A 19,834-nucleotide genomic window follows, 5' to 3' on the forward strand; every position below is an offset into this window, starting at 1 on the left:
AATGCCGTCAAGATTATTCTCACCGCCACCTTTTTCGAACCACATTTATCCGTTCATTTGTCATGTTTAAAACAAATTGGAATTGCTTTTATGAACATTCATTCTTCACTAAATCCTCAAACCATTAAGACATGTCAACCTTTCAAAATTCCCTTTTCAATAAATCTTTTAATTTTGTACAATTGAATGTTTTAACCTTTAATCTTTAATATGGGATAAGACCCCATATTTTTTATCGACTTACCAACTGTTAGGGGTTAAAGACATTTAATTTTGCAACTTATATGCATTAGAACTGCTGCAAGAATAAATAAAAGATTATCAATATTACAATTATTCAGTTAATATATATACGTTTATTTTGGTCATTGCGTAGGTACCACATATGCATATATGTGTATATGTATATATTTACATGATATACAAATATATGAAAATCAATCCTCATATCTTTTACATCCCTGCATCTCTTACATTCTTGCATTAATTACACCCCCGCATCCCTTACATACCGGCATCCTTTACATTCCTATATCCCTTAGATGTCTGCATCCCTTACATTCCCGCAACTCGTGGCAACTCTTAGCTCTAGCGGCAAGAAAAGGAACTAAGTTGGGTGCGAATTTTGTCCCTTTAGCGGCAAAAATGTCAACTAAATTATCGGCGTCGAATCAGCGCCCTCTGGTGGAGGAAAAAGGAACTAAACCTTGCCAAATTTTGGCCCTCTAGCGGCAAAAATGTCAACTAAATTTCGAACATCGAATCGGCGCCCTCTGGCGGTAAAAAGGGGAACTAAACTGCACTCCAAATTAGGCCCTCTAGCGGCAAAAATTTCAACTAAATTTTGAACGTCGAATCAGCGCAGTCTGGCGGCAATAAAAGGAACTAAATTTGGCATGTATTTTTGTTTGAATCAGTTTGAATCAGCAATGGTTAAGCAATTGTTGTATGCAGGGATGTATGGGATGCAAGAATGTAAGTGATATAAGGGCTGTAGAGATGTAAGGGTTGCAGGGATGTAAGGGATGCTAAGACGTAAAGATTGCAGAGATGTAAGGAACGCAAAGATATATCGTGTTGAGCCCTGTGAGGCCCTTAAACACAAACAGGTAATAAATAAGTGGGAAAGCTGAGCCGAGGCCCATGAAGAGGGATAAAGTAATAAATGACTTGGGTGGGTGATCCCCATGATACATCCAAATAGGAGGAAAATGATTAATAAGAGGGTGGAATAATAGGTAAGGCACACTGACGACCCAGAGGTTTTGGTGGTGAAGCTATCATGTCTAGTGTGGAGAGAAGGGCTGGATCAACCTTCCTTTGCTACTACTCTTGTTGCTGTAATATGGTATGGCTGAGCTCGAGACACTAACTGGCGATGAGTACATAATGGGGTATAGTCTTTGATATCGAAGCAATCTGCTTTCTTTTATGTGAATGTTTTTTGTTAAGATTATATTTAAGGCATTTTCACCTAAAAATTTACTATCACTTTAGAACAGTTAAATGTTTTAATAAAACTGTGGAATAAAATTATGATTTCTATGTAATGGTTGAATTATAAGACTTTAAAAAGTGTACAAGCAATTGATATTTGCATCTAAAGGTTGTAAGTTTATTATAAAATAAATAAGGATGGAATTTTCTATAGGATACCAGTATATCGTCTAACTTGGTTTAAATAATTTATTCTGCATAATTCAATTACAATTTTGTTCGTGTTACACAAAATAACGGTACAAACATTACAATATTTAAAAAAATAATAATAATAATAATAATAATAATGAAATATAAACAGGATTAGGGAAAGAATAAACGCATTCGGTATATTTTTAAAGGAAAATTTATTTTATCATAAAACTTGATGAAAAACCCTTTCATGATCAATTATTAGTTTTGAATAACAATTTACTTCTGTCATTCTTGCATGTAATCCGCTTAAGCCACCATAAAGCGTCGAAAAAAATTTCTTTCAACCAAGGATAATTGCAGAATGAGGAAAAGAACTGAACGTTTGTTATGAATAATTAAGGAAGAATAAAATAAGACCTAATTTAAGATGTTTATTCCTTTTTGGAAGCCACAGCCTGTTTGGCCTGATGAGCTTGCAATACAGCTACGGCCTCTTCAACCTTGGCTTTTAGCGATTCATTATGCTCCAACATGTGCAGGAGCTCTGAGTTGTCAATCTCCAACAACATCCCAGTTATCTTTCCAGTAAGTTGCGGATACATACATTGAATCAGCGGGAAGAGACGTTCTCCCAACATTTGTTTTTGCTCTTGTGGTGGAGCAGCTGCCAACATCGAGGCAGTTAATGGTTCCTGGCCTTGAATGTGAACAGCTTGCTGAACAGGAGTAGGAGCAGGGATTGCCATTGCCTGCGGTGGATTACGCATGTTCGAGGTGTACTTGTAATTTGACGGACGGCTTTGAGCTGAAACGCCCACTGCTGGACCAGCCATTGAACGACTTTGCATATTCGCACCACCCACTGCTTGTTGTCCTGGAAAAAAAACAAAACAAATATAATTAATAAGAGCACAGAATGATTTTGAAAAGAATTGTATACGTATAATAAATGATCAATACCTGTAATAGGTCTAGCAGATAATGTGTTTCGCATAGTACCAGCTTGTGCAGTAGGAGCACGTGGTGCAGTTCTAAATGGACCTTGCATCGTAGCGAAACCAGAATTTCCAGTTTGCGCATTGGGTCGCACTTGATTCGGTTGCGCTGGCCAGCGTGGAGTTGCACGAATCTGGGTCATCTGTGCAGGTCCATAAAATCTTTGCGGTTGTGGGATAGTGGGAACGAAATAATTTCCAGCACCACCGGGCGGGAACATCTGACCTATTTGCTGCATTCGCATATTTGCTAAACGTTGCATGTACTGAGAAGCAAGATGTGCTTTACGATCTTCTTTACGCTGAGCCAGAGCAACATATAACGGTTTAGTAACTATTATGCGACCGTTCATCTCGGTTACAGCTTTGGTAGCTTCTTCAGGTGCTGAAAAACAGACGAATCCAAAACCTTTGCTACGTCCATCTTCCATCATAACTTTCGCCGAGGTGATGGTACCAAATGGTGCGAATTCTTTGCGTAATCGTTCGTCAGTTATACTATCATCCAGATTCTTTACATAAAGATTTACACCCTGATAACGATTTAAACGTTCTAATTTTAATTGCTCAAACTTTCTCTTCAGTTCTTGTTGACGCTCTGCTTTCTTCTGCGCCCGTCCAACGTACATACACTTGCCTTCAGCAACCTCTTTCCCATTTAATTCTAATACCGCTTGTTCAGCAGCGTCAGGATCTTCAAAAGCTACAAAACCAAAACCTCGAGATTTCCCATCATCTTTGATCATTACTTTATGACTGGTGATGGTCCCATATTTTTCAAACATTTCTTTAAGTTTATCATCCGTCATATCTTCTCCAAAATTCTTTACATATACATTGGTAAAAAGCTTAGCTTTTTCTCCCAATTCCTTCTCACGTTCTTTGCGGGGTATAAATTTACCGACATATACCTATATAGTACAAGTAAATATTAATGATTTTGCGTTATAACAGAAAATATATATTAATTGAAGATTCGAATAATTACCTTTTTTCCATTTAGCAACATGCCGTTAACTTTATCGATAGATTTGTTTGCTGCTTCTTCAGTTTCAAAATGAACAAAACCATAACCTTTAGAAACGCCAGATTCATCCTGAGCAACTTTACAACTAAGTATGTTACCAAAAGCAGAAAACGTATCATACATCGCTTTATTGTCTATGTTTTTGTCTAAATTTTTTATGAATACATTTCCGACACCAGATTTTCGAAGAGAAGGATCACGTTGAGACCACATGATACGAATAGGCCGCCCCTTTATCATATCAAAGTTCATAGTATCCAGTGCACGTTCCGCTGAAACACATAAATTATAGTTTATACAAGTGAAAGATTAAGATAACTATACACATATCAAATTGTTATAAATGTTAACATTTAAATAAAACTTTATTTTTATAGAAATCTATACAATACCAATAAATAAGAATTTGAAACTGGCCTAATATTAACATCATTTCCAAGTAGTTTGCAAAGAAGAGATACGTACAGTATTATATCCGCATATATGGGCTAATTTCTACTCGTGTATCAATTAATATTTTATTAATTTACAAAAACAAACCAGATACAATATTTCAATTGCAATTTAAATAATCGTTACACACATATATATACATATACATACAGATATGCATAGTAAATACGTTCATCTTAAGATTTACCATTCGTATATAATCTGTAAACATTTGTATTAAAAACGCTAATTATAAATTTTAATGAAAATATCATGTACGACGTAGAAGGGATTATAATGGAAAAACAAAATATGATTCAACTAACCGTCAAGTTGTATCTACTTTGTTCGAAGTGGATTTCAATATGGTGGCATTATATGATCCGAAACACGTGTCAAGTGCGGATACATGATGTAACTAAGGATAAATCTTAGAAATGATGTTAAGAATTTAGGTTGAAAAAATATAGAAATAAATATGTAATTTACTTACCATCAGCGGGTTGTTGAAAGTTGACATAAGCATAACCGAGCGAACGTCGGGTAATCAAATCACGACAGACGCGTATCGAGAGTACAGGCCCAGCCGATGAAAACTTCTCGAAAAGCATCGCCTCGGTGATATCAGAATGCAAGTCACCCACATAAAGCGAGGCCATTGGATAATTCGGAGCACCCGGATTCATTTTAATGTAATTCTCTCGTCGTGCAGCTGCTTAAGTTGAAAATTCTCTGATTTTTGGTTTCTTCCGTTTCTTCAATATGGCTTGCGCTCTTCCAACCACGTTGTTCTTCGTAACGCGATGATTACTATTTTTTTCCACACTTTACTTACGTTTCGCGGTTTTCAGCTACGGTTTTTCGATTTTTTTGTTTATATTTTTTGGAATTTTTATATTTTTTTTGGTTTTTTTTTTTTATAGAAGAGTTATTTCACGAATGGAGGTGGGTTGTGTGACCTATTTTGAGGAAAAAGGAGACACAACCACACGTGAACACAACTCTACTCTTAATGAGGAAGAGGCATTGAAAGTAGTTCCCTTTATGCTTATATACCGACCGCCATACGCAGTTACATCAGAAAAGTAGTTCCTTTTGCCAATTCTATACATACGACATCTACCATTTAATCTAGGGTATTTTTCAAATATATATTATAAAATACAATATTTCGTCTTCATAAATGAAATAAATTATTATTATTACATAAATTGTGTTATTTTAAATCAAGATAGTAATTTTAATGAGCGTAATATTGAATATAATAGAAGTTTCCATATTAATTTCTAGGAACATTTTAGAATGCTAGAACATACGAAACACGTCTTGCACTTCATTTTCGATATAGTCATTATCAAATTGCAAATACGTCATTTAATAAATCAATAGTGATACGAATTCTAAATACACTTAAATCATGATACTTGTAGTAAATATGTTTATTAATACAATCCCTTATAAATTAATGTGTCAAATAATTTGTAGATTGAATGAATAAGAAGCTGCAATTGCATACTAGGGATTTATTATGTTAGTAAATTGATGCTAGTAACTACGTTTTGTAAAATCGAAGTTATTCATAATACGAACGACCGCAAAGTAGTTTCGACTAGTAAGTTTTGAAAAATTTGGTTTTGTAGTGAATAAAAATTGTGAAATAATAAAAATGTTAGCTCTAAAACGTACCTTTCGTAAGTAAAAGATTGTATCTAATTTAAAAAGCTACATATTGAAATATCCACACTGTTCTTATGTAATTATTGATGCATTGCGTATTTTACAGCTGGTTTACAAAGATGGGCATACAACTTGTCTGGTTTTAATCAGTTAGGTATGAAAAATTGATAATCAATTTTATGTTATAGTACACCTGTCACTATATTTTATTTAATAAATGCTTTGTTATTCTATAGTGTAAGAATAACATGTGTTAAATAGTAGTTAAAAGTTTAAACTTGTAAACTTAATTCTTTAATTTCTTATAATCTTAGGTTTATTTCGAGATGATGTCCTTCAAGAAACTCCAGATGTAATAGAAGCACTTAGACGATTACCACATAATTTAAAAGAAGAACGTGATTTTCGCCTTGTTAGAGCTGTGCAATTAAATACCTCGAACAAAATTTTACCAAAAGAACAGTGGACTAAACTAGAAGAGGTAATTTAATGAAAATAGTTAATACAAACGTAGTTAATAAAATGTTTTTATATGTATTTCTTACTTATGTATTTTATGAATGTAATTTTTGTTGTTATAGGATGTACCATATCTTCAACCATATGTAGATGAAGTAATACGGGAACGCATAGAAAGAGAAGAATATGATGCTCAGTAAAGTATAAATTGATAAAATGTAATAATTAAAATTAGTAAAATTAATATTTATCTTATGTCTAGTTTACTAAAATTTAAACGGTTGATTTGAATCTGTAATAAATGAAAATTAAGTAGATTATATTTCTGGTCCAAATAAATGTTGTTACTATAATTATAATGTATATATAAATGTAACAGTTACAATATAAGAAATATATGTGTGTTTGCATGCAATAATTCAATATACCTTGCAATTTTTTATCAGTATAATATAGTTTATTATATTCAGTCCAGTGAAATTAATTATTCTGTCCGCAGAATTATTTTTGCTTATGTATGAAGTATTTGTTCTATTAACATATTATGTACATATATACACATATTAACGTTTTAACAATTAATAAATGTTACATTTAACATTTAAAAATGAGAAAAATTTCGATAGACAACTCTTTTATTTAAAGTTACATGTAGGAAATGATTATTGGTAATTATGTTCACATCAATTCGTAGCTCGTTTAACACCCTTTATGCAATGACTTATTCATCATTCCCCCCACAGAGATCCAGTGCATAGTTAGTGCGTAATATATTGTTAATGAATGTGATTGCGAATTCTAGTCATTGTTGGTTGATATTCACATAAAGCAGTTCAAATTTGTAATACGATAATAATTTTTATATTATACATACATATAAGAGTTTCGCGGGCAAATGGCGGATCAATATCTCACCCCCACGCGGATCTAAGCGGCATTCCCGATCACACAAGATTTACACGAAGTAATTTTCAGTTTTGTGAGTGAAAAAATATACCCTCAGTTTTTCTTTTTTTTTTCTCTCTTAACAATTACTTCATTATTTTGTTGTACCGTGAAGTCAACCAATACATATCTTCTATATGACCCATGAAAGAACGGTTTGAAAAGGGAGAACCGTACGGCAAATTGTAGAGAGAATGATGCAAAAAGTGGTAATGGGCAATTGTAACTTCTAAACTTTATTCTGTATTAAATTTTGTGTAACACGCTTGAAAGCTTTGCTTATTCAAACCATTTATTATTTTTATTTTACGCAGTTCGTAAGAGTAGCTTGTAGTCTAAATGTCGTGTTTCGTACAAACACCCTTTGGCAGCGAATTTAACATTTATTTCCTATTGTACGCGCAAAAAGTGAAAGAGTAAAATATCTTTTTTAAAAATCAATTTTATTAGGAATGTGAATTTTAATCAAAATAGAAAGTGTTACTATACGAAAAAGTGAAAAAGGTAACACCACCCCTTCGGGATTAAGCGAAATAAAAATTGGCAAACCGTTTCAACTTATCGTTAGTAATTGAATTTTCTTCGTGGATGTTTAAGTATCTCGTTGCTTAAACTTAATTTTCAGACAGTTATGACGTGTCTGCGAAGGTAAATAAAATAATTGCATTGCTTTCAAGAATTTTTCTCTCTCGACATGTGAAATTTAAAGGACAGGCATGTACCCATATAAAATCTATGTTTGGTTAATTACAGATGCCGGAAGAACAACGATCAGCGTGTTTCCATACAGTGGAAACGCTGATAATGAATCTTTATAAAATTGAGCACCATATTTTATATTTAATACAAACTAAAAAGTTGAAGAAAGTGTTTAATACAGTAATTTTTCTTTTTATGCAGTTAAATACTTCTAACTGAATGTTATTAAATAATAAAAACATAATGCTATATATATCAGGTGCTGAGCCAAAATACTACCTCCGTTACATGTACAAAGTTACAAAATTGATTGTACTAGAAGTAAAATAAAAGATATTAACTATACATATAAATGTATATCCATATATATGAATTTAAACTATAAATGGAGAAATATATACTGATTTATAAATATTTGCATGTAAATGCATAATAGAAGAAAAGTTAAATCAGGAGTTCTTCCTCGATACATGTTCGCATGTTCAATGACGAGTATTACTTTTAAACATCATGACAAGAAAAAGTTTGATAAGAATAATTTATTGACAAATGTGTAAAAAAGAAAATAACAATAGCTCAAAAGAAACATCTATTAAATAAATAAAAATGAGTGTACCGTATGATGAAAACTTGGTATGGATAGTAGTAGTTGGATTCATAGTGGCGTTTATTTTGGCATTTGGTATCGGAGCAAATGACGTTGCGAATAGTTTTGGAACGAGCGTTGGTGCAGGAGTACTTACAATATTTCAAGCATGTATTTTAGCAACTGTCTTTGAAATTGCTGGAGCTGTACTCATCGGCTATAAGGTACGTTAAAGTTGAATATACTTTGTATAAACGTAAATAATACTACATTTTATGTAATGTTTATGTTAGGTATCCGATACTATGAGAAAAGGTATACTAGACGTTACATTATACGAAGGCCATGAAAAAGAATTAATGATAGGAGCGTTGTCTAGTTTAGCCGGATCTGGTATCTGGCTTTTACTAGCAACCGCATTGCGTTTACCTATTTCTGGAACACATTCCATTGTTGGTGCTACTGTTGGATTTTCACTTGTCTGTAAAGGTACTGCAGGGGTTAGTAAAACACTTTCTTTTATTAATTGAAAGCAAATAATATGTTACAATATAAGAAATTATATTTTTAGGTAAAATGGATAGCTCTTGCTAATATAGCAGCATCTTGGTTTGCAAGTCCTGTACTTAGTGGAATTGTATCAGGTGCTATATTTTGGCTTCTAAGAAAATCAATACTACAGTCTAGTAAGCCTCTAGAACGAGGTCTTCATATTCTCCCAGTAGCATATGGTCTCACTGTTGCTATAAATGTTATGTCAGTTGCACTCGATGGACCTAAATGTAAATGAATTTTATATACTTATATTTTTGTCGTTTACATCAGTCGAATTAATTGCTATATTAAACGTATTTATTTTTAGTATTAATGCTGGATAAATTGCCATGGTGGGGTAGTTTAATAGCTGCGTTAGCTCTTGGTTTATTTTCAGCCATCATCGTTTATTTATTTGTTGTTCCATGGCAAAGAAAGAGAATATTGATTTCACTAAACAGCAACGAGAAAACAGCAACAACAACAAAGTTTGGTACCTGTGATAAAAAAGAAACTACAGCATTATCTGTTATTTCGGAAGTACCGTGTAGTAGTAATAGTAGTAGCAACGGTAATACAAAAGAAACAGCACCAAAATTACGTGGTAATAGCAGTGCAAGCCCTCTTTTAATGGTAGCAGGATCAGATACCGAGGGTGTTCAAAACGAAACCGAAAGAAGAATCGAAGAAGAGCCAGAAATATCTAAGCTGTTTGCCTTTCTCCAAGTATTAACTGCAGCATTTGGTAGTTTCGCACACGGTGGTAATGACGTGAGTAATGCAATAGGACCACTTATTGCACTTTGGGCTGTATACGCAGAGGGATCAGCTAGACAAGAGGCAGAAACTCCAATGCTCATACTACTTTATGGTGGCTTAGGAATATCAACTGGTCTTTGGGTATGGGGTCGTAGAGTTATACAAACTGTAGGACAAGATTTAGCACGTATCACACCAACTACTGGATTCACTATAGAGGTATATACATATGTACATATTTATGAACGTAAGATCAAAGCATTTTTTTCGTTCTCTACTAAAAAAAAATGTTTAACATTGAAATTTCTTATTCGAATATATTTTGTTTAACATTAATTGTAGGTAGGAGCAGCGGTAACAGTTTTGTTGGCAAGTAAGGCTGGTTTACCTGTGTCAACAACTCATTGCAAAGTGGGATCAGTCGTCTGTGTCGGATGGGCTTCACGTGGCGGTGAGGGAGTTTCATGGAAATTATTTCGTAATATTGCATTCGCGTGGTTAATTACTGTACCAGTAGCTGGCTGCTTGTCCGCAGGATGTATGGCTATTTTCAAAGAAATACTTAGTTTGTGATTTCACTGTCAGGGCAACTAAACACATTTTAGTGGAAACCCTCCAATGCTACTATTGTCAATAATTTATGCAAAAATAAATGATCAAATGTAATTTAAAAAAAAAAATTAATTTTTACCTGTATACAATATAATTATTAAATACCTGATTATTAACAGTTTTTAATTGATAAAATAAGATACATACAATTATCGTTGTGTGTGTATATACATATACATATGTAGTAGTGTTGTTATGGAAACAAGTTCAGGCAAACTTTTTGACAGAAAACGTTTTATACGGATATCCTTTAAGGATTTATTTTACCTAACATTTGTATAATTTAATATGGAAAAATTACCACTTATACCAGGATATACGATCCATGATTCCACTGTAAGTTAAAAAAAATCATTCAAAATGATTACTTAAATATATTTGATTATATTTAACTGAATGAAACCAAATAAAGACGAAGGTATTTTGAGGGTTTTTTTTTTTTAAAGATTACAGATTATAGACTGATACAAAAATTTCGCTTTTTAAATGGTTATCGTGTAGTACGTGATAGGAATGTTGGCATTGGAGGAAGACCAATAGATGTTGCATCTTCCGCATATATAAAAGAAGAGGATTCCACACAGTATGTAATAAATTGTATATGTAAATAAAATTATGGAATTTTCGTTTTTCTAACATTCAAATTTACATACTATATTTTTATTTTCAACAAGAACATATTGATATTATTATTTCTGATGTGTTCCTTAATACGTATTTATCTTTAATTTTAATATTCAGCTATGATCCATCGCTAACATACGGCCGGGTAAAAGAGTACGCATATCGACAATTTATTCCACATTATGCGCTGTTCGCGCATAAATGTCTCTGCTTCAAAGCATTTTTTCGTCAGGGGGTCTTCAATTCTCCAGATGAACATTTTCGTATACGTTATGTGAATATAATCTATTTTTTGGAGGATGATACGTTATGCGTAATGGAGCCTCCAATAGATAATGCTGGTTTTAAACAAGGAAAACTTGTCAGACGTGAAAAAATTGTAAAAAATACAACGGGAGATACGTTTCATTGGAAAGATTTTAACGTTGGAATTGACGTATGTACGTTTTATAAATGAACATTATTTTAAAATAGAAATACAGGGTGTTCGACAACAGGCGGGAGATTTTTTAAGGGGTGATTCTAGGGATCAAAATAAGACGAAATAGCGTCTGCAGCTTTGTTTTCTAGTAATCAACGTTTAAAAATTCTGGTAATAAGCGCCTGAAACCTGCAACCTGCCCAGCACCGACGACTGAACGTCAGGTCAGCAGGGGTAGGTACAGTCATAACCAAGAATCATTGAATAGTAGAAATCAACCTCGTGCTATTCTGTTTCTCGGTACTGCAGCATTCGGCTTTCTCTTCTTGGTTATAACTGTACCCATCCCTGCTGACCTGACGTTCAGTCGTCGGTGCTGGGCAGGTTGCAGGTTTCAGGCGCTTTTTACTCGAATTTTTAAATTTTTAAATTGCGAATGGAAAACAAAGTCGCAAACGCTATTTCGTCTTATTTTGATCCCTAGAATCACCCCTTAAAAAATCTCCTACCTGTAGTCGAACACCCTGTATATCTATATGTACGTGCTTATTTTATTAAATTTGTCTTTGTATTCTTTATCTTTTTAATTATCATGCATCGTTACTTTCAGGTATTTACGGTGTAATTTATCATATTATCGATTGTGATCTATTTACTAAAGAATTTTTAAACAGTCAAGGGATTGATGTCGGGGACAAGGAAGAACCACCTGTGGATCCATACACGGAATTTCGTGTATGCAAGCAGAAAAAACCGACGCATATCACACAGATTCCAGATGATACCAGACGACGATTTTTAGAGTATGATAAAATGGTATTATCGTTTACTGCCACTTGGAACGACGACGTTTATGGTATAGCGTACTTCTTAACGGACGACACAATAGCCATTCGCGAAATACAAAAGCCAAATAGCGGAAAGGACCCGGTACCAATGTTATTGAAACGAATGAAAGTACCAAAAGATTGGAAAAATTTACCACCATCTTATCCTGCTGTATACCTTGAACGAGGGGATCCTGAAGTAGTTGAATATTATACACCAAAAGATTTTATAGTAAGCTTCGCGTGATAAATTTGCAATAATAAAGCCTTTTTATTATCATCTTTTCTATTTGTTACTTTCATTGTTTATTACAGATTGGTGAGACGGTTTTTATATTTAGTCGACGCTTTCTTTTGCACGATTGTGACCCTTTCACTAGAAAGTATTATTCAGACATGTTGGGAATAACGCAACCAAAAGGGATACCTATTCCAAGCAAAGAAGTTCTATCGCCACCGGAATATAAACCTCCACCGCATATTAAGTTCGGTACACCTGAAGATACTTACGCCGGTTGTTTGTCATTGATCCCTAAACCGCCTAAAAAAGATGTCATTCGACAACTAATTAATTTCCCGAAAAAATTACGCTACTCAATGCAGATGGACGCGGTACATCCGGAAGACAGGAACCGCGACTTTATTTTAGAATACAGTTTAAGCGACGGTACGATCCTTGTACATGAACTTGAGAAACGTAATTCAGGACGTCGCGAGGGTTGCTTTCTAAAAGCAACGTTAGTTGCTAAACCGAATACCGGAAGAGACAATCCGGAATATTATACTCCTCAAGATTTTTTCATAGGAGCAAGACTTAATATTTTTAATCATTATTTCATCATACGCGGCGCTGATCTTTTCGTATACCGTTACATGGAAGAGAATCCTGACAAATTTCCCTGTGAAATACGAAATAATATCCGTGATTATTTCGTCAGAGAAAAGTTACTTGGCGACGATATAAGCATCGAGGTGAAAAAAATTGAAGATAAAGAAGAGGCAGATGCTCGTTCGATTAAAATGTTGGAAGAAAATGGTGGAAATCAATCTGATATGATAGATTGTCTAAAAGACCTTGAAACTCAAGGTAAACGCAAATATGAAGGAAAACATGGCGAATTAAGAGAACGTACACCGCCACCTGAAGAATTATGTCCAGGATTAATAACAAATCCTAAGGAATCTGATCCAAATCAAGATGCAAAAAAGCCTTCAGAAAATGAAAGAAAAAAGGAAGTAACATGGAATGATTAGGTAAAATAAGAAATCGTATCATTTTTGGATTGGTAATTACGTTTAACGCAATTTTTGTTTTAAATTCTTATCATCACTTAAAGTAGATGTTTCATACATAACTTAATGTTATGTTAAATGTAATTACCACTTAGCACTTTTCTTGTAACTTCAGTTACAAGATTTATGATTAAAATTAAATTCAAGAGTTCTGATTCTTTGGAAAATTTACTATCTGTGTACGGTATTTTTTTAATAGTTAAATTTGAATATAAAATGTATGATTTGATTCAACATTTAATCAAACATGATTATACAATGTAAATACTAAACAGTGTAGTACATTATGAGTATACCATTCGTATGTCTGTATATTATAATACAATGATAATATACAGATATGCAGTTTGTATACATATAGCATATATTGTATTAATCATAAAATAAAGATCAGACAAATCTTTGGAATCCAAACATTTTTTAAACAAAATTCTAAAACGTGAATGAAGAAGAAAATTATTTTTTAATTAAATACTAATCTGTCATAAAATAGCAGTTAGTAAATTATTTAACAAAATCTTTTGAATATCGTTCAACTGAAATACAGAAATTTAATAGAGCTTATACAATTATTCTAGTCATTGAGACATTGCTAGATGTCCACCTTCCTAAACAACTTATCCCATCTTAAACTATAAATAAGATACAATGATTGAAAAATCATTTCAGCCATAAATTTTTAACGTTGATATATTACTTTAATAAGATGCGTTTGTTTTCTTGCAACATTCACAATATAGAAATGAGGAAAGAGACTTCTACTGCCATGTCATTTAGATCCTCTTTCTTGTTATCTATTCATTGTTTACGCAAAAGTAACTATTATAATCAACATGCTTTGATTTAAAAAATTCGCATCACATCGCGGTAAATTCACTTGTTAATTTTTATACAATTTAATTGATGAACTCAGAATTTCATATTATTGTTTTCATGATAATCTTGAAATGTGATCAACTGCTAAAATACTGTTAATAAAGTATAACTTTGCTTTTAAAAAGCTTAAGAAATAAAATTTCATTGTTTGCTTTAAAATTTTTTAAGAAATGAACTATATATGACTATATATATAACTGTCAGAAAAGTAATCAAATCTACGGATAAAATTTATTGTTTTCTTTTAGTTTACTAAATTCATATTTGTTAAGCAATTTTTTGTTGTTTGTTACACTAATATTCACTTTTCTACACGTAATTCGTGAAAAACTGTCTAATTTTAGTGCTATTACTTAAAGAATTTTGTTTAAAACAGACATGAAAAAGTATACACATCTTTTAAAGTTTATGATGACGTGAGAAAACTTTCGGTTTTGGTAAAAGCAACTTGAATTTCTAAAATAATGACAAAAAAATGTTTAAATATTAAAACTGAAAAGGAAAATAATAGATTTTTTAACAATAAAAAACAACTCACGAAATCCATCAAACGGTACAATAATAATTATCATCACCATATATGTTACTATAGAGTAACTGTAAGATTATTTTCTTTTTGTCATATAATATTTTAGTTCATTTTTGTAGTCCATGAATAATATAATAATGGGTAATATACATATATATATATACTTAATATATACATATATGTATATAAAATTTGCAATAGATATAGAATATGCATAAAATAATTAGTTGACAATAATTTCTATTATTATCCAATGTTCAAGCATAATTGTTACAAATAAACTTAAAACGTCGTAATAAGCCCTTGCACCTTTTTTTAACAAAGAAAGGTGAGTCCTTTCAGCCACAGGCACCAAGTTATATGTCCATCAAAGTTTAAAATGGTAATTGATTTAAATGACACTTGCTTACAATATTGTTCTCGCATAGATTTTTTTTCATTATCAACAAAAGTTTAAGCATTTTACAAGGGTTAGTTCACATATTACAGTTTTTTCTTCTCTGTTCCATATCATTTTTTTTTTCTTTTAATTTGTACGTTTAAGAAACACCTTTCGATGAATAGCACGCAACACCACACTATATGCTTATAACTGTCAGCAAGTTTACCCAATATCCCTTGAAATTGAATTATGTTCCTCTTCATAGTAGTTATGATTAGATAATATTTATAATGTCGACACGACGCTAATTATCATACAAGTTGATTATTTAACAGAAGGAAATAGTCTCAATTGATGAGAGTTTTGTCACAGGAATTAGAAGCCCTTTGTGTATCCAAGAAAGCAAAGGTAAGTAGTAAGACGATAATTAGTCGTAACGTGCTTCCTTTATGACGATTACTATCATGAATAGTATTATATTCTTTTTGTATCCACCGCTACTGGCGGGTACCTCCTCTACCTCTACCACGACCACCATCTCGATCCTGGAATAAAAAACAATTATAAATATGTATATACTTGTTATTAAAGTAAATATTCTTATAGACATTTTAATAAACTTACAAAATTTATTACTTACTTTGCGCTGATGATGTAAATGTGACTGGTGAGGATGATGATCTCTTGGTAAATCTGAATGTCCCCTATTCCTATGGTTGGAAGAATGATGATGTTGTATAGCATTCGGTGGTGCTTTACGTTGATCCTCTTCTGCTTGCTTACGTTCATAATGTCCAAAATCATCAAAAATACTAGTCGAATGCCGATAAGTATGTAATATACGCAACACTGTCACGCCTTTCGCATGAGGGACCTCTTGCGCATCCCTCGAATTAGTCACTGGTTTGTTTTCATTATTTTCTAGTTTAATGTGACGAAGTTGCACATTAGGAACATCCTTAACGTAAATCCAACGTACACGAAATTGACCTTTCCATTTATCTTGCGACCAAACAGAGCTATTGCTCTGGTAATCAACAGGTGACACCATTTGTGCCATACCACAGAAGTGGCCGGATCCGTTTACAGAAAAGAACAAGTATAAAGGAGCACCTTCCCGGCTGGCTTCTCTATACGCTTGATCCAATCTTTTATTACCGTGTTCAGTACTACACCAAATCTCATATTTAATGGATCTATGAATGTCATCTTCGGAATAAGACTTGATTACAAAAAACCTAGCTCCAGGAGCAGTTTGATCAAATTCTACGGGATTATAATCATTCTTCACCTTTAATTCGTCTAAAACAGGATGCGATTGTGATTGGGCAATTTGTTGTTGTTGTTGTTGTGGTTGTAGTTGCTGCGGATGCTGCTGTTGGTGCTGCTGCTGTTGTTGCTGATGTTGATGTTGATGCTGTTGCGGAGGCATATGAATCTGTGACTGTGGCGGAGATGGGGATGTTGTGGGTTGTCTATTCCAACACGGTGGCGGTGGAGGAGGTCTTTGTCTTTGAACCAGTGGTGGAGGTGGTGGAACAGGAGGCTGTACCTGTGGTGGTGGTGGTGCGGTCGGAGGAGGTGCAGAAGATTTACCTTCGCCCCATGTCCCAATATCCATATTATGTTTTCCTGGCACGATAGGTGGTGGTGGCATTCCAGCCTTCTTTTTCATTCCTTGCGAAGATGAAAGCGGAGGAACTGGTTTGGCGGGCTGACTCGCAACACTGGCCCATGTTATTTTTCTAGGTTCCTTTGTTTCTGGCTTTATCGATTGATTAGATGCTGTTTGTTGTTCTTGACGAGGAACTTCTCCACTTCCTAATGACAAGCCCTGTACACTCTGTTCAATAGTCTTAATTTCTGTATTGCTAGGTGTCGGGTAGTTTTCATTTCCACGTGGTGCTTGATAATAATCTTCGTAGCGTGTCTTTCTCGGAGTGCCCCAAGCACTAAAATCACCATTTCCATGAAAATAATTAAAAGCAGGTTGGCTAAACGTATTAAAACCACCTCCCGCACTAGCAGAAAACATTCCATCCATGCCATATGCATCGTGACCTATTTGACCTCCGTATCCAGAAAGAAATGCGACAGGATCTGTTCCGTTTGACCAAGTCCCATCCCCAGCTCCAAATGCCTGATAAGGGAACGAAGTACCTGCATAGTAAGGACTGTATGGGTCACCAGTACCAATTGGATAACTTGAGTGATGCGTATTATTGCCTCCTCTCCATGAATCAAATCCAGTATCTTCTCCACCAGCATGTTCTGTCTGCGGCTGCTGCTGGTGTTCTTTAGGACCATTGCTCACTATCGGGGATGGAATTTTATCTTATTAATGAACCAAATGAATGAATGTCTCTTTTCAAAATAATATAAAGTTAACATTTTTTTTTTGTTTTGTCTTTTATAACTCCATTCAAATAACAAAACTTTAATTATTACGTAAAATTACACCATTTCATTATTGTAATATACGTAGATAAATACATATGCACCCATGTATACACACAAACACACACTATTTCAATATCACATATAAAATATTACTTATCATGACGTAACTTATTTGTAAAATATTACTTTCAAAACTTTTAGTAGAAAAATTATTATAACAGTTTTATAACAATCATACATTACATTAAGAAAAATCAACAAACTTTTATTTACTGCAACAAAAATTATAATTATGCACTGATATCATAGCGTGATATCGTGCTCAAAATGTTGGAAGCACTATTAAATTAACCGTAAGTACATGTTTTTCTTAATTCCCTGAGTAAATTACTTAACTGTACAGCAAATTAATTCATAAATAGCTTAAATAAAAGAATTAAACTTCTATTATCTTAGAATTTATGTTCTATAGAAGTATTAATTATAATACGTGGTATATATTTCTTAAAAATATATAAATTTATCACACAAACAATCTTCCTGATAATTTATTAATTACACAAAAAATTATGCAATGTTTAAATATTTGATAATATTTGAATATTGAATTTTTTAAGTACTTGATACTAATCATAATGTTCAAAACAATACAAATGAAAATTTTATACAGAAAAAGAAATGTGCAATGATTTAATTGACAATTGAAAATTGTCAACTTAAAAAAAAAATTATGCATAACACGTAAACTAAATATACCGAATAAAAAGTGTAAATAGTCATACGGGCAAGTTTTATACCCAACAATTCGGAAATCTCGTGATTAACAAAAATGAAAAAAAGAACAGTATCAGAATACGAAGTCTTACCTTGATTGTTAGTTTGTCCTTTCATCCGCTGCATTCCGTTGCATGGAAAAATATACAAAATTTAGAATGGCTGTCTTCAGTGAAAGGTATCTGCAGTATAGCGGTGTGGTAGCAAGTCAACACACTGACCTGATTTGAAACAGCACCTGCCAATCCAGTTGACATAACCTGTCACACACTCTGTCTGTCCTTCACAGACGCCAAATGGACGGCTGTGCTTTAATAAAATAAAGTTTTCAAATGCAATATCACAATTACATACAACAGCGTTATGCCACTCAAGTACGCGGACACTTCTCTTTCGCGGTGAGAATAGTCCTTAACTTCGAATTCTGTAAAACCTGAGACCTCCGCGTATTTTCTCGAAATGTCTTGCCGCGAGAGAGTCTCAGGAACTCTTTCGTATTACACTTCGCAATAGATAAATTTACACAAAATTCTCAACTCTGAATAATAACTACGTGACGTGCACTGACCTCTCGTATGTATTAACAGATTGTTTAACCTTCGCAACTATAAGATCCCTATATGATCAATTAATTGGTTAATAATTTCCATCACGATTTAGTGAAAAGAAAACACCCCGATAACAAAACCGTTCTTCGCATTATTTCTCTTGATATTATTTAACTTTTACGTTACATGATATATACTCTTTGCAAACGCGTAACGTAAATATTTACTAGTTTTTTATTACTTATCAATTGCTAAAATTAGAGAATCAATGTTGAATTCCTCTATAAGTAATTTCTTAGTACTTTTGATAGAAAAGGTTTGTCGAAGAATTACTAGTAAAGCGATAGGTTTTTTGTTTTACTTACAATTTGAGATTGAAAATGTCCCTAGCAGGCGCTCCAAACGCTATACAGCTACTCTTTTACTTATGTTAGTTCTAATGTATATAAATTGCAAATTTAAATATTCATAAAAACTAATGGTCGGTTAGCTGATAAAAAATTTGACTACTGCGCCATCTGCGCAAAAACGGCAGAAACAACTTGTCAACTTTTCGATCGAATTCTCGGTAGTCGGTAAGCCAGTGTTCGTTAAACAGAAAGTTGTTTGAATTTGTTTGGTAAAAATAAATGATAAACGATGATGTTTAATCTAGACAGCTGTGAAATTCTCTTCTTTCGACGCACAGTTGTCTGTCTATTAGTAACCTAGCGGAACAAAATTAAAAAAACATGACCCATCCGAAATGAATAAATGTTTGTCATATCACAAACGATTGTGACAAAAATATTGTAATAAGA

At 33.2% G+C, this 19,834-nt stretch overlaps 5 protein-coding genes across 5 annotated transcripts; 3 read left to right on the plus strand and 2 right to left on the minus strand.

Moving 5' to 3' along the window:
- Positions 1-1,830: 1,830 nt before the first annotated feature.
- On the minus strand, positions 1,831-5,098 carry pAbp (poly(A) binding protein). The gene is made up of 4 exons (XM_034327961.2): positions 4,583-5,098; positions 3,619-3,929; positions 2,596-3,541; positions 1,831-2,509 (listed from the first exon to the last, which is right to left on the minus strand). Exons 1-4 carry the CDS (start codon positions 4,773-4,775, stop codon positions 2,067-2,069), a joined length of 1,893 nt encoding a protein of 630 aa, XP_034183852.1. The 5' UTR covers positions 4,776-5,098; the 3' UTR covers positions 1,831-2,066.
- On the minus strand, positions 4,947-19,222 carry Ythdf (YTH domain-containing family protein). Its single transcript, XM_034327962.2, has 4 exons — positions 18,708-19,222; positions 18,579-18,606; positions 15,953-17,625; positions 4,947-15,857 (listed from the first exon to the last, which is right to left on the minus strand). Exons 1-4 carry the CDS (start codon positions 18,741-18,743, stop codon positions 15,810-15,812), a joined length of 1,785 nt encoding a protein of 594 aa, XP_034183853.1. The 5' UTR covers positions 18,744-19,222; the 3' UTR covers positions 4,947-15,809.
- On the plus strand, positions 5,622-6,565 carry LOC117606017 (cytochrome b-c1 complex subunit 7). Its single transcript, XM_034327972.2, has 4 exons — positions 5,622-5,780; positions 5,873-5,920; positions 6,081-6,247; positions 6,348-6,565. Exons 1-4 carry the CDS (start codon positions 5,756-5,758, stop codon positions 6,423-6,425), a joined length of 318 nt encoding a protein of 105 aa, XP_034183863.1. The 5' UTR covers positions 5,622-5,755; the 3' UTR covers positions 6,426-6,565.
- NaPi-III (Na[+]-dependent inorganic phosphate cotransporter type III) lies at positions 8,476-10,321 on the plus strand. The gene is made up of 5 exons (XM_034327963.2): positions 8,476-8,679; positions 8,749-8,955; positions 9,027-9,237; positions 9,318-9,967; positions 10,091-10,321. Exons 1-5 carry the CDS (start codon positions 8,476-8,478, stop codon positions 10,319-10,321), a joined length of 1,503 nt encoding a protein of 500 aa, XP_034183854.1.
- On the plus strand, positions 10,573-13,486 carry LOC117606013 (EF-hand domain-containing protein 1). Its single transcript, XM_034327960.2, has 5 exons — positions 10,573-10,696; positions 10,807-10,943; positions 11,102-11,424; positions 12,016-12,464; positions 12,548-13,486. Exons 1-5 carry the CDS (start codon positions 10,649-10,651, stop codon positions 13,484-13,486), a joined length of 1,896 nt encoding a protein of 631 aa, XP_034183851.1. The 5' UTR covers positions 10,573-10,648.
- Positions 19,223-19,834: the final 612 nt, after the last annotated feature.

The sequence above is a fragment of the Osmia lignaria genome, chromosome 2 (assembly GCF_051020975.1).
Source record: "Osmia lignaria lignaria isolate PbOS001 chromosome 2, iyOsmLign1, whole genome shotgun sequence".
NCBI lineage: Eukaryota > Metazoa > Arthropoda > Insecta > Hymenoptera > Megachilidae > Osmia > Osmia lignaria.